The 15,033-nt window shown below is 41.9% G+C and overlaps 1 protein-coding gene and 3 non-coding genes across 4 annotated transcripts; 3 read left to right on the top strand and 1 right to left on the bottom strand.

Annotated features, from left to right (window-relative positions):
* Positions 1-1,067: 1,067 nt before the first annotated feature.
* On the bottom strand, positions 1,068-14,571 carry zgc:171566. The gene is made up of 9 exons (XM_034870539.1): positions 14,192-14,571; positions 9,428-9,542; positions 8,551-8,601; positions 6,553-6,637; positions 5,413-5,551; positions 4,118-4,224; positions 2,605-2,695; positions 2,216-2,353; positions 1,068-1,372 (listed from the first exon to the last, which is right to left on the bottom strand). The coding sequence occupies exons 1-9, from the start codon at positions 14,307-14,309 to the stop codon at positions 1,254-1,256; spliced, it is 963 nt and encodes a 320-aa protein (XP_034726430.1). The 5' UTR covers positions 14,310-14,571; the 3' UTR covers positions 1,068-1,253.
* LOC117944162 lies at positions 10,397-10,454 on the top strand. The gene has a single exon (XR_004656517.1). It is a non-coding gene; the product is annotated as a U7 small nuclear RNA (small nuclear RNA).
* On the top strand, positions 11,516-11,573 carry LOC117944161. The gene has a single exon (XR_004656516.1). It is a non-coding gene; the product is annotated as a U7 small nuclear RNA (small nuclear RNA).
* Positions 12,172-12,229, top strand: LOC117944163. The gene has a single exon (XR_004656518.1). It is a non-coding gene; the product is annotated as a U7 small nuclear RNA (small nuclear RNA).
* Positions 14,572-15,033: the final 462 nt, after the last annotated feature.

The raw sequence follows: 15,033 nt of genomic DNA, 5'->3' as shown, positions 1-15,033 counted from the left end.
AGCCTAGTTGGTTTGGTATAGCCTACTAGTTTAAAAAATGTGATTACTGAGGAAAAAACGAGTGGGAAGACAGTTAGGAGGCCATGCTACATCGTTACACGTTACACGTTCAATGTTAAATATTCCAATGTAAAAACTATAATTTCTCTAATCCTGGTCATCTCAACAGACATGTAGCATTCTCTGACAATGTGATATACAAAATACTGTTTTTGTTGAGGAATAAAACACAAGAATACAATCATGTCGAGATGAACTCTTTCTCAATATGTAATATATATGTACATACAACATAGAGTTTTGGATTTTTTATATCTGCCCGTGGAACAAAATTAAAACATTTAAAAAATGACTTTACAACTTCAAAATAGGAAAGTACTACTAAGTTGGTAATTGGATTTCCATTTGTCATTGACATACACACTGAATGCTGTTCTTGCTTCCAGACTGCGAGGGTTGAAGAACTTGGAATACAGTTGGGAGATTGGTATGTTTCCATTTTGACAGAAATAACGTTCCAGACTCACATTCATTATTTCAGACTGACACTAAATTAGCAGCTCGTCCCAAAACTCTTCTCTCACTGATCCCTGCAGTCTCTTCAGCCCTGGATGGTGGACTTTGGAATCCTTTGTTAATGGCAATGACTGGCAATGGTTTGGTCTGTTATCTCTCCCCCACCGTTCCCCCTCCCCCCAGCGTCACTCCATCACACAGGTGACGGAAGGTGACAGGAGACGTCACGGCAACAACATGTGACGCTTCTGAAGATGACTGCAGAGTTGAAACGGTCAAGGTATGAAAAAAAAACTTTAGGCCTGTCATATAAGAAAAAGATCACTTTGGAATTTAAATAATAGGCTTAATGGATTTTTCTGGATTAAGTCTGAGTTTTTGGGATTAAGTCTGAGTTCTTTTAAAGCACTGAAATAGAAACTGTTCTACTTCCAAGAAGCTCAGCTATAATGTTGCTACTGTCCCTTAATGGGTCGGGCAGACAGCCATGGGGACAATTCAATTCAATTTGTATTATTTTCTTTATCTGCCATTCGACTCAACTGATTATTGCTGCATCTCCTAACTGTGCTGTTCACACTGCATTCCAAATGACAGGGGCAAATTAGCCAAGCTAAACGTCTAATAACTGACTCAATGTCTATTGTAAGTGACGACAGCATAAAGTTGGGTTTTAAAGGTCGGCCAAGATGATGATACTAATGAGAATTTTTGGTCGTCGGTATGTTGTCCATCAATCAAAAGTAATAGTTCTGAACAAAGATGGCGTCCGTGCCTCTGTAGACGGGAGAGAAGTTATAGATGAGAGCTCGCTCTTCCTCCCCAGCACTGGAGAAATGGTGCTGGTTCTTCATGGCTGAAGGAAGGAAGAAAAAGAGGAGAATGTAAGTAAAGGAAAGAAAGTGTGTGACACACACACACACACACACACACACGTTTCCTCCATGTTTCCAACTCCAGTCGACCTATGCTTCACGAGCGGCAATTAAAACCAAAGTATCTCATCCCGATATAGAGCCTAGCTGAACGGAATCCCTGTGTGTGTGAATGTGTGTGTGTGTGAGTGAGTGTGTGCATGTGTGTTGACTGAATTCAGTTGCACTTGCAGAGATCAAGAAATTGCCCACCAAAAATAAAAGTAGAGTGCTCTTTCAAAAAAAATGTAAATTTGAAAATTGAGAAAATAAGAACTTAGTAATTCAGTAGCTCCAGGAGAGCTCCAGGAGAGCTACTGAATTGATTGTTTTCGACATCATGATAACTAAGACTGGGTATCGCCACTGCTTAACAGTTAATCAGTTAGGTTAGGAAGATTTCAGTTCCACTACTGATTAAGCTTGGGTAGAAGGAGCTTCTCAGAGAACTTCTGCTGTAAATAGTACAAGCAAGAAGCAACCCATCCATCCATCCATCCATCTATCTTCATCCACTTCCCTTTCCCGAGCCACATCAACCAGCTCCGACTGGGGATCCCGAGGCGTTCCCAGGTCAGGTTGGAGAGATATAATCTCTCCACCTAGTCCTGGGTCTTCCCCGAGGCCTCCTCCCAGCTGGTTGTGCCTGGAACATCTCCCTAGGGAGGTGCCCAGGAGGCATCCTTACCGGATGCCTGAACCACCTCAAATATGTAATAATACCCCAGGTTTATGGTAACAGCCTGACAGGGATAATCGAAACAAATGGAGATGTGTTGGGTTACCTTCGGAGACGAAGAAGCTGGCGGTGTAGAAGGAGGCTCTTACAGCAGTGGTGGAGTGAACCATGCCCGGCTTATCTATCCACTCGAAGGGGCTCTTCTCTGGATGCCACTGCACTGCATAGAAGGGGTAACGGTAGGCTAGGAGGAAAAACAGAAACATCGTTAGCAGACCAAAGAAAAGAAAGGAAAGACAACATGCTCATTACTGAGAAAATCATTCTAATTAACATCTTTTACAAAAGTTTTCAAATAGGACCATAATGGTCATTAAAATCAACATTCCCCCTATTTCATAATCTCTGCAATTGCCTACAATTTGAATAATCAGCTGTGCAGTGAACAACATGAACGATACAGCAAACTGCAGTACAGCCAGGGAGGAATGGTACCTTCCATTGTAGAGATGAATTCTTTCTTCCCATCGTTGTTAGTAGACAGGACCTTGTAAAACCTCTTGAGCTTGGCGTTCCGGCTGTAGTTCTGTTGGTTCAAAGGCAAAAGAGTTCATATTGACTTGACTGATATTAAAATAGTTCGGAATCCCTGAAACTACTTTGCTTATTCTGCGTGGAACAACCATGAAGACATGATCTGCCTCTGGGGTTTTACCGGCTCAGAATGGGCCTTTGTGGGGCCTTTGTTAATAATGTGTACTTTATTATTCCTGCAAGGGGAAATTAAAATTTACACTCCGTTGTTTTTACACACAGTCCTGAAATGCACACACATGCTCAGTACCTTTACATGCACTAATGGAGAGATGTCAGAGTGGGGGGGGCTAGCCATGGAAAGGCAGCCCGAGCAGTTGGGGGTTCAGTGCCTTGTTCAAGAGCCCAGGAGTTGAACTGGCACCTATCCAGCTACCAGTCCACCACCATACTTCGGTCAGGTTCCCAACCCAACTCCCTACTGCCACCCCAGACCTAATTTCCTACATGCTGGTACATTTTAGACACTAATTTATGGTGGAAACGTCTTTATTTATGTCAAGTAAAACAATTCTAAATAGAATGGAATATAAGGCGGAAGGGCGGCTTATCCGGGACCTGGGCTGGGATCCGACTACACTTGCCCCCAAAGTCCAGTTTGATTAATTAATACGAACAGGGTTTGAGGTAACGGTTTCCCAAGGAGCCGGTTATGCTTCTAAATTGAAATATTTAGGATTTGGGTGCTAGGGATTTTTCTTTTGGGGCTAGGAAGGCGGCACGTCAGCTGGGGTCCTGGAACGCTGAGTAAGCTTGGGTTCAAGGAGATTCTCAGAGAACTGTACAACCCTCAAATATGTACTAACGCCCAAAGGTTTGTGCTTACATATTTTGTACATATCATACAGAATTCACCCTAAAGGGGAGTCAATTCACCACATGCATGGTGAAAATGCATATAGTAATTGATCAATTACTGCCTTTTATAAATTGATATCAGATCATCCAAACATGTTAAATGAATTATTGTAACCTAGCCTTAATCATAATATGTAAAAAGCAAATTTGGTGAATACTGTAAACACAGTAGGAAATCAGTATGAGAACAAATCATGAAATGATGTGTTAACTTGAACAAAATAAAACATAGTAGTTAAAATTGTAAATATATATTATTTTGCATCAGGAGTTATGAGTCAAACTATTCAGATCGTTGTTGGCTCACAGAAACTTTCCATCGAATTTCCGTAAAATCAATGATAATTAGTGATATCAGTGATAACTAATTAGTTTCTCTTAGTTAATAACTACACCAAGAGACTCCACCCATGCCAGGTGTTCATGCAGCTACAGTTAGCAGGGGTCTTATTAACATGGGACAGAGAATGGTTGCTCGTTTATGAATAATTACAACAACAGATTCCGAGAGTGGGCAGAAAAGATAGAAGAGATGGGGAGTAAAAGAAAATAGTACCTGCACGGACAGACTCCATCTGTGGAAGTTGGATGTGATGTTTTCCTCGGCCAGAGACTGCAGAAGATCCTTAGGGAAACTTCGGAAGAGACGGCTGGACTGGGCCGCTAGAGGACGGACAGATCAGTGGTGGGGCAGAGTATTAGTAATAGTTAATGGTTTAATACAGCATTGCTATTAAAATCAGTCATTTGGCCGTAGGACCAGTGGTAAGGGAGGGCCAGCTACATTTGGTTAAATAATTACTTAAAACCCTTCTTAAAAGTAATATGCATAATATATTATCATGTGTACTTTCTTTCTCCGACTGTAGCTGGCCTGAACTCAAAATGACGTTTTTCCCTGTCCTTCAAAGAATAGATTTCAAAATACTTCTGTTGGTTTAAAGAGCACTAAACGGTTTAGGGCCACGATACATTTGTGATCTGCTGCTCCATATGAACCATCCAGACCTCTCAGATCGTCTGGGACAACGTCTGCGTTCTGACCCCGGAGTCAGGACTAAACATGGAGAAGCTTAAGTTTCTATCCGCAACACATCGGGAACCAACTCCCAGAAAACAGCAACTCTCAGTTCTTTTAAATCAAGAATTTTCTTTCTGATGTTTCATTTTTATAAATAAAAAAAAATTGTTATACTGCATTGTAACTTTTACTCTCGTATTTGGTCTTTTTTTGAATTTATAATTCTTTTAAGCTTAACAAATAATCTAATACATTGGTGTACTACTGAGAGCAATGGCACTCACCCATATCCTACCTGCTGCTGTGGGTTGAATACAAATGACAATTTGTTGAAGTGGAAGAAATATGAACAATAGTTATATATTACAATAGAAATAGTATTTTGCTCGGAGGACTCTACAACTGTACACTTTAATCCTTTGGAATTGCACAGAAACTAGAATCCTGTGGTCACCCAACACGTTTTCCCATTCATGCAAAACTCCACATAGTTCCCTCTGGTTAATTAGCTCCTGATGTGTAAAGATGAATTCCACAGGGACCTTTTATGTCACTTCTACTGCACATTATGTGCAGGCATGATCAAATCACAGTACCATAGCAGCAAAATGCAGAGTAGCACTTGTGTTCGCGTTCCCTGCTAGACTTGCTTGACAGAAAAAAGATTTATATGACTATAAGCTGAGACATTGCTTCTGAGAACAGAGGCAGGCACAACCAAACACAGGATGAAATAGTTTATGACGCAAGGTTGCTGGAGAAGAAAAGCGAAGGGAAGAGCAAACGAGACAAGCAGGACAAGAGCAAAGCACAGGGACAGAGACAAATACCTGGTGTGAGAGTGAGAGGTAGAGCCACGGCCTTGGTATCAGTGAGGGTTAGCAGGTTTTTGTTGGCTGTGAGGACGGACAGCTGCTGGAAGCCCTGACACGTTCCCCAGATGGGGAAGTAGTCCCCGGCATCATTGGCCTGGACGGGACAAGACAGGGAGGAATGAGAAGCTGACTCTGAGGAAGGTGTGACGCCATTTGTCCAAGGAGATCTACACAGAATGCTCTATTACATTCAGACCACGTACAGCTGAGGCTTAAAGCGGATCAACAGTCTGAGTTAGACAACTCTTTCAATGTAACAGTCTTTGTAGTAACCAAAGATCCAAAGGGAATTTTGTACTTAAAAGACAGTATCTCCTTGGATGGACTTGATTTGTCTAAGCCAGACCGGATTTTGTCCCCAATTACTTACACTGGCATTGCATCAGGACTGGAGGAACAATTAAAGTGATCAAAATCTCTTCCAATGTACATGTGGATATGGGAGTTTTGTTCTAGGTGCTTTCACATCGGTAGTTTGGTTCAGGTGGTCTTCACCAAAGGCAAAAACTTTATCCATTGTTGCATTTTCCAGCCGTTTTGGTTCCTTTTCACGCCACACTGTTTGCTCTGGTCCGAATCGGTTGATGAGTTGGGGAAACAAACCAAACCGCAGCAACACAAGACACATGACAGCATTCACTTCATTGCCCAGATGGGTCGCTTCCTGCAGGTGTTTCTGGCTCTGGATCTCTGGTTGGAGACACCTGCTGCCTCCATGTTCCTGCTCAACACCCTCTGCTACAATTCTCCATGTCTCTCTCTCTACCTCTCTCTCTCTACCTCTCTTTTACTGTCTCTGTCTGTCTCTTTCTCTCACCCCCAACCGATCGAGGCAGATGACCCCCCCCACCCTGAGCCATAGGTCTGGTCGAGGTTTCTGCTTCTTTAAGGACGTTTTTCCTTGTCTCTGTGCCCTAGTGTCTGCTCTTGGTGGGAACCGTTGGGTTTCTGTAGATAACATCTCAGAGTCCGGTCTAGACCTGCTCTTTACGGAAAGCGCGGTGAGATAACGGTTGTTGTGATTTGGCGCTTTACAAACCAAATGGAATTGAAACTGAATGTTGGCAGTCAGTTCAATAAGAAAGAGATGTTTACCTTCAGTGACAAGTCGTAGAAGATCTTGGCTGCCCGGCTGAACTGCGATGTTTGAAGATCTACATCTCCCCCCGGCAGCAACAACCTGAGGAGACACTTCTGTTTTTACAGGGACACTGGACTTGGCATATCTTCAACAATGTTTGTATTTTTACACTTTTCTCTGCCTTAACCCTTCGGTTGTCCTCAGGGTCAAATTTGACCTATTTTCAAAAGGTTTCTAAATCAGAAATTTGGGTTTCCTTCAACCAAATTGAAAAAAATTCAACAAATCCTGGGAAGTTTCAGTCATGCATCCTCTGCAAAACCTCATATCTTTTCCACAGTCCTTGCAGCTGGATAGAAAAGGACTCAACATATGCTTTAAAAACGTAGCCAAGTCTTTATCCAGGAGAGTCTGAGTGTAGGTTAACCCGAAAGGCAGAGGACACAAGGTAGTGTCACATGTAAAAGGATGTAACCTACACCTTCAACATAACCCTACACCTTCAATTTACGTCCACTAAAAGTGGTGTTGTTGCCGCTGACAGTGTCTGACAACATTATGGGATGGATCCCTACAGAGATGGACCTTCAAAACCTCTTTTAGACCTTTCTGTTCCACCAGAAACTGCTCTGAAGTCGCTAGCGCTAAACCCAACAGACTATGTTTAAAAAAGCAGTTCTTTTAGTGTGTATAGAGCCAACATATTTACACATGTAAATCAGTAAACGATGTGTTTATTTCAACTTAAACTAGACATGTGATGGTCCGAAAAGGGGAAAGACGACCCAAAACGGCTTTTCATACTTTCATTTTGTTTCTGTCGACTTTGAATGACAGTGTTCTTATATAGCGTTTTTTAGTCTTAAATACGACTCAAAGCCAACTATTCCCCAATCACACACATTCATACACTGTAGCTGACGCTTCCGTACAAGGCTCCACCTGCTCATCAGATACACACTCACACACATTCACACTCTTATGGGGCAGCATCGGAGGCAACTAAGGGTTTAGCGTCTTGCCCAAGGACATTTCAACATGGGACCGCAGGGCCAGGGATCAAACCACCAACCTTCCGATTGGCCGGTGACGGCTCCACACACCAGGGCGAAGACTAGAGTTTTACAGAGCCAGGCAGAGACGTGTTTGGTTTCATTATGAGACCTTTAGCAGCTTATGATAGTTAGGGTAATATAGAGAGCACAACACAGAGAACTGGGGTTAACTCACCCATTTATTGAGTAGAATATGAAAGTGTATTCTGGTTCAGGGCAAAAACTGTAAGTAGTGGAGACTTTCTCCACACACCAGCGCTTGAATGTGGACCGCCGTCAAGCATAACACGCTGAATTAATAAGACCGCTAGTCATACTCGTCATCCTGTGACTTAAGACCTGTGTATTGACATAGAGCATATTGACTCCCAAGGGGTGCTCGGCTGCTCCATATCAACATACCTGCTTTAACCACAGGGTGGAGCTGTGTCCTAAGTAGTGCAAAGAGACACCTTAACCTCTCCAGGTGCTCTCGTTCAGTGGCCAGGGCAACAGCCATTGGCGTATGACTGCGGGGTGGGAGACAGCTCAGCGCGCCCCTGTGCCGTACGGCAGCTGTCATAATGATGATGTCCCCCCCAAGTTAGGAACCAAGGTGCGCTGGCGTGTTTTAGTGCCGCTAGAATGGCCGGAATGCAAGCCATGAGACGGGGACGGGGGGGGGAAAGCGAGAACAGGCTCACGCCTCCATGGAGAGCCACAGTGCACACTGTGCCTTGTCTTGTAAAGGTAGAACAGCTCCACTGAAACCCCCCCCAACCTGTTCCACAGCTTCTGACCAACATATTATCCCAGCACATTATCACTTCTTATCAAGCTAAACTATCCTTAAACCGGTAGTACAATGGAAAACAGAGCCGGGTAGAGACTAGTTTGGTTTCACTATGAGACCTTTAGCAGCTTAGCGGTTAGCGTGTCATATAGCGAGGTCAACGCAGAGAACCGGGGTTAACTTACCCATTTATTGAGTAGAAGATGTTGGTGTATTCTTGTTCCGTGCGATTTATTCTGGTGAGCAAAAAAGGCACAAGACAAAGACATTTTAAAAACCCATTCAATAAAAATCCATCATATCCATTATTAACAGGGGTGGGAATCTCTGTGTACCTCACGATTTGATTCCAATCTAAAGCAGAGGCCAACAATTCAATTCTAAACCGATTATCAATGCATCTCAAACTGTTTTTTTAAGAACATTTTCATGCAGGATTTAAAAAATATCTTGACCTGAGTTTGTCTAATGTTGACATATACAGTATTTGTTAAAAGTGTTAATGACATTATTTATCTACTGTTTGTTTTTTTATCTTGTACGCGTTCCATGCTTAAGCCTTTAAAGGTCACATGGCATGAAAACGTCACGTTATGAGCATCGAAGCATCAAATCGGTCTAGACAGAATCGCGATGCATCTAAGAATCCATTTTTTTCCATCCCTGGTTATTAACACTGCATAAAAGCAGCATGTCATGCATAGCGACCAATGACAAAATTGATGTGAAGAACATTAGAGAATCAATTCAGAATGAATCCTGCTCTTTTAGTCATTTTCTAGCAATGATCTATATACAGAAGCTCCTCCAAAAATTATGAAGAATAACAAAGCAACTCTGGCTTAAGGTTGTCTACGTATAGATGGTTTTTCATGCCCTAAGCTTTGTTTTAGTGCATGACATGAATATTAATCGTATATGTATGTTCTTGTCTGTTTCTCCAACCATCATCGCTTACTTGCTTCTTCACATTTAACAACCTATAGCCAACGGTTTCCCCCGGGCCCCCTATAAGAGGTAAATCCAGGCTCCACAGCTGCCAGGTACATATCATATTCATACCGTATGGGTACAACCCTGGCCCCGGCTCCCTCCAGGTATTTGACATAGGACGCAGCGATGTACGAGGAGCCACGGGCGAATTGGTCGTCTGGGAGGTTTTCTTGTGCCAACACACCTAGGGAGGGACACAAGACAGAGACAGGATGCAGATTTACTATGGATGTATGCATTGAAACGTTGATGCTGCATGGCGGAGACATCCTGACCACATGGATGAGATACAAAGGGTTTTTGATAAGGAAAACATCCACACGGACGCACTCATGAAGAGATAAATGCCCTACAGGTATGGACTTGTTCATTCTGGTGACATGCATGTCTCTCTGGATTTTCCTATCGGTTTTGACACCATACAACCCTGATGCCAAGAAGTTGACAAACCTTTAACCCTCATGTTGTCCTCGGGTCAAATTGACCCGATTTCCTATATTAATCATCTTTTAACTACCCAGTTGTAATTCCCCAAAAAAACATGATTGATTCCACACAACGCTCTTTGGCAAGTACAAATATCTACTTTCATTAATTTTGGGTCTTATTCAATTTTATAGCATTTGGAAAAAAAGAAATAGTAAGTTTTGAAATAGTATTGAGTAAAAGTTGACATATTCCAGTCTGTGATTATCATCAACATCCATTCCTTTAATTTTAGTCAAAATAATTCCTAATTTCTGCTTTTCTAACTCAAACATTAGGTCTAATTTCCTGTAAATGAGGTTTATTGAGCATAAATTCCAAAAATAACTGTAAAGCTAAAGTTAATAAGTTAGTGTTACAAAGTGTTGAAAACGTCAAAAAAAGGGACAAAAGTGTTGAAAAAAAGAGACAAAAATGTAAGAAAAAGTTTAAAACATTGATAAAAAAAGGTCAACAAAAGTGATGATTTTATATTTTGATGTGACGACAACACAAGGGTTAATTAGCTTCAAAATTTCACATAGGGATCACAGTTTCACAGGGCGTGTAGGCAGGAAACAAATGCTCTTTTAGTAATTATCTAGCAGGACTTCTATAAAAGAAGTCCCAGTTAACAATGTGGGAAACTGGGCTGTTATTGTGTAAATGGAGCAGATCACTAGGTCAGCGTTATTATTGGAAGTTTTTATGCTCATGCTGACTATGAAGTGTAATTAATGCCTCTACAGGTATGGACTTGTTCATTCTGGTGACGCTCTCTCTGGATTTTTCCTTTCTGTTTTGACACCATACAACCCTGACGCCGAGAAGTTACCAAACCTTTAATGTGCTTCAGGATTTGTGGGGGGATTAGTTTGTCTTCTCTTTTGAAACTGTGTCTCTTGTGATACTGGCGGCCTACATGGGGTGACAAACCAAATGCTATGGTAATGCAACTCACTGGTCATAGACATCCTGGTCTACTCATCGCCACAGAAACCATGTCTGAGTTCTGCCCACAATTACAGCAGCTCAACACAGACAACAGCCTGTCATAGTACTAATACCACACTGTAAAAAATACTCGGATACAAGTCAAAGTCCTGCACTGACAATGTTACTGAAATTAAAGTTTGTAGGTATAATAGGGAAAATGTCCTTAAAGTATTAAAAGAACCACTATTTGTAGTTCACATAAAGAATTATTTTTTCAGGCATATAGATGAGGATGTCACAGGTTACATCTGACTGGACCCCCCCCCCCCCACACACACACACACACACACACATTACCAAAACCCCGTTTGTGCCCCCCTCTTATAGTTAAGCACTATCTTCCTGGCATCATGTATTATTATAGTCCACCTAATAATTTCCTGAATTTTGCATAACCATAGTCCCTATGAATGGACGTAGAAATGGGATTCAAATGGAAAGGTTTTGTGGTCGAAGGACCCCCAGACCCCCAGTTTTGTGTCCGCCCCCCCACTTCTCCACCCAAAGTTACACCCTTGGTTACGTCACATACATTCATCCTATTTTTATACACAACATAATTGTAATACAGTTAACTACCTAGAGTGACCTCCCTTTAATAAACACAGGCTCCGCCCACATGACACCCCGTCTAGGCACCATGAGTGATCCTGCTGGGAGTCACATAGGGAGCCCAGTTTCACAGGACACACAGGCAGGAAACAAATGCTCTTTTAGTAATTTTCTAGCAGGACTTCTATAAAAGAAGTCCCAATAAATAATGTGAAAAGCAAAAAACCTGAGAAGTCTACGTTTACTCTGTAACTGGAGTAGGTTATTATGTCAGCTTTTGAGTTTTTATGCTCATTGAGACTATGAAGTTTAATAAAATACCTCTACAGGTATGGACTTGGATCATTATGATGATGTGTCTTTTGATTTTTAATTTCTGTTTTGACACCATACCACATGCCAAGAAGTTGACCACCTTTTAATTTGCTTCACAAAGTGTGTGTGTGTGTGGGGGGGGGTAATTTCTTCATCCCTTTTGATACAATGCTGCCAAACAAAAAGGCCACCAGCAGTACATAGGGTGACAAAGTAAATGCTATGATAATGCGATCCAATAGACTTCCTAGTCTACTCATTGCCACAGCAACCATGTCTGAGTTCTGACTGCAATGACAGCGGCAGGTTTGCTCAACACAGCAACATCCTGTCATAGTACTAATACCACACTGTTAGATAAATACTCTGTGGGGTGACCTCCCTTTATTTGACACAGGCTCCGCCCACATGACACCCCATCTAGGCACCATGAGTGATCCTGCTGGGAGTCACATAGGGAGCCCAGTTTCACAGGACACAAAGGCAGGAATCAAATGCTCTTTTGGTAATTTTCTAGCAGGACTTCTATAAAAGAAGTCCCAATTAACAATGTGAAAAGAAAGAAAAGGGACCTGGGTAGTTAATGTGGAAATCCACCACTGAATGTTATTTTATGTTTCATCCCATATCAACGTGATCTATGATATTATTGGTTACGCAATTACATAAAATCACAACAATAATTCTCAACTTCTTAAAACTCTAACACGGCCTCTGTTCCACTGTTCAGGGAACTACACTACATTTTGGTAGTATATGACATAAATGTTCATCAAAAATGAGAGACTGGCTGTAAAACCTGATTAATATTGTGTAATGCCATACAGCGAACATGTGTAATTATTATGAGACAATCACAAGGGAAAGAGCCAGTGGTGGAAGAAGTATTCAAGTCATTTACTAAAGTAAAAGTACTCGGTTACAAGTAAAAGCCTTGCATTGAAAATGTTACTTAAGTAAAAGTATGTCAGTATCAGCAGGGAAATATATTTTAAAGGTACGGTGGCGTGAATATTTCACTTTATAAGGTCAATGATATTTTCACTTTATAATATACGTCCCCCAGCCTGCCTATGGCCCCCCAGAAACCGAGCCCTGGGTATCCTGCTCTATCTTTGAGAAAATGAAAGCTCAGATTGGCCAATCTGGAATCTTCCCCTTATGAGGTCATAGGAGGCAAGGTTACCTCCCCTTTCTCTGTTTTGCCTGCTCAGAATTTGCCCCCCCCAGGAGAGAGAGAGAGACATCATGGCTCAAGAAAAGCTCGTTGTGGGACTGGCTCTAGGGGCTGGAATTCTGGACCAAGGCTGAATTTTGGGAAAGAGAACACCATATAAGAAATTTGTCAAACGTCTTCCTGTAACTTTACGTGCTGAAGGTTTACATTTACATTTATGTGTCACATTCACAGGTATTATTATAATATTATCAGAATATGTTCTTTAAGAAAGCTCTTCTAATGTTAGGATCCATACCACTGACACCACAGGGAGATGCTTTAATGTTGGACCATGCACAATAAACTCACATAGATGCATATTCTGTGGTGTAGTCTCAGATTTCTGTTGGTCAGTCTTACTGTTACAATCTAGCCCAGGTTATGTAACATACCCTGGTAGTGGGGTAGCTTGTAACAATGGCACTCCTTGCATTTGACATCAAATTATGAATTCTGTGACACAGTTGGAGAAGTTTAAAACATGGGTATTTGTAGTAGACACCTGAGGGTACTTTGTGTCAAAAGGTGAGTGTCCTAACGCAAACCTTCTGCAAGTTATAGGAGCTGAGTCCCCCTACTCAAGTTCAGTACTTAAGGACATGTGCTTAGTTACAGTCCCCCACTAGAATTTGTAGTTCACATAAAGTATTATTGTCGGGGCACAGGTCATCTGACTTGTTTTTTAAGTTGTATTATTCTTATTCTTTATTTGTTTACAGACTCAAGGTCCAGATAAGGTACATATATACCTTATATTCATACATATATACATACAAAACATACAAATAGCTACCCCCAATGATTAAAACAGGCACTGATGTGTGTTCCAGTTTTCAGAGTTTTTACAATATCTGATATCACTAATTACAGTAATTGTACTACTTGACTCGGTAAATCGGCACATGAATATGTACATAAAATTCCTCAGCACAGCATAATTATTATTATGATTATAGTGCTATTATTGCAATTACACTATAACATTAACATTACACTTTTTGGAGGAAAATTGGATTAGGTGTATGAAGTGTACTTGTCTATTTTTGTATGTGCGCCACTAGTCCAGCCTATAGGCTATAAGACATATAAAATATAATAATATATAATCTATATAAGAAAAGCACCTCAGATCCGGATTGGCACTGGTAGGCTATTTCTTTTATACTAACACGCATCTTTTCTCGAACCTTCTCGATTAGAATGACGTAGCAGCTATAATCCTAGAGCGTGTCTCTGCGCGGAGACAGAGGGACAGTCCCAACGCGTTGACGCGTGGTCTTTCTTACCTATGACCGGGCGGTGATTGAGCGGCTGGCGTCTCCCTGCCGCTGCCGCTGCCGCGCCGCAGACGCAGGCGGCGAGCACCGCGAGCACCGCGAGCACCGCTGCACTCGGCCGACACATCCAACACACCGGGCGGGCAGGACTGGAGACACACAGCCGCTGGAGAGGAGGACGGATGCAGCCTGGGCTCGCAGGTGGATGGTGAAAAATCACTGGGTATTGGTCTATAAATCAATAAACTAAATGCAGGAAAAATATTGGGCCGATGGCGGGAAAAGGTAAACAATTCTGGCTAGAAAAAAATGATCCGAGATGTGTTTCTCTCTTCCTTCCGGGTGATGAGTCTCCTCTCTCCCGCTGTGGGACGTCTCTGGCTGGTGCTCTTTACCTCCGCTCAGCTTCTCTAGAGGAGCACCAAGTCAGTCACGTGTGGACCCCCCCCCCCCAATCCATAGACTTACGTCAGCTAGACAAGCCTCCTCCTGTTCTCTCCTCATAGAAATAGATCAGCCAGATCAGGCACCGTCCCGGTCCAAAACAGGTAGACTCAGGTAGACTATTTCAGGTAGACTAGTTCAGCCACATAGATCAGACATAGGATATATAGTTCTGTGAAAGGATATTTATTTGCGACTAATCTCATTAATGTGATAGTTAACTTGCAATAAATCGCACATTTTAACTATTCTAAATGTCCCTTGATTTCTTTTTGTCCCGTTAATTTTTCTAATTTTTATGCTCTTATCAACATGGACAAGTGGATCGGCCCGCTTTGTGAAAAATGTTTTTTTATTGAGAAAAACATTGGCATAAAGCCAACTGTAGTGTTCAAGACCCCCCCCCC

This window comes from Etheostoma cragini, chromosome 4 (assembly GCF_013103735.1).
Source record: "Etheostoma cragini isolate CJK2018 chromosome 4, CSU_Ecrag_1.0, whole genome shotgun sequence".
Classification (NCBI taxonomy): Eukaryota; Metazoa; Chordata; class Actinopteri; order Perciformes; family Percidae; genus Etheostoma; species Etheostoma cragini.
Note: the sequence above shows the minus strand (reverse complement) of the source record. Positions and strands in the feature narration are given on the sequence as shown.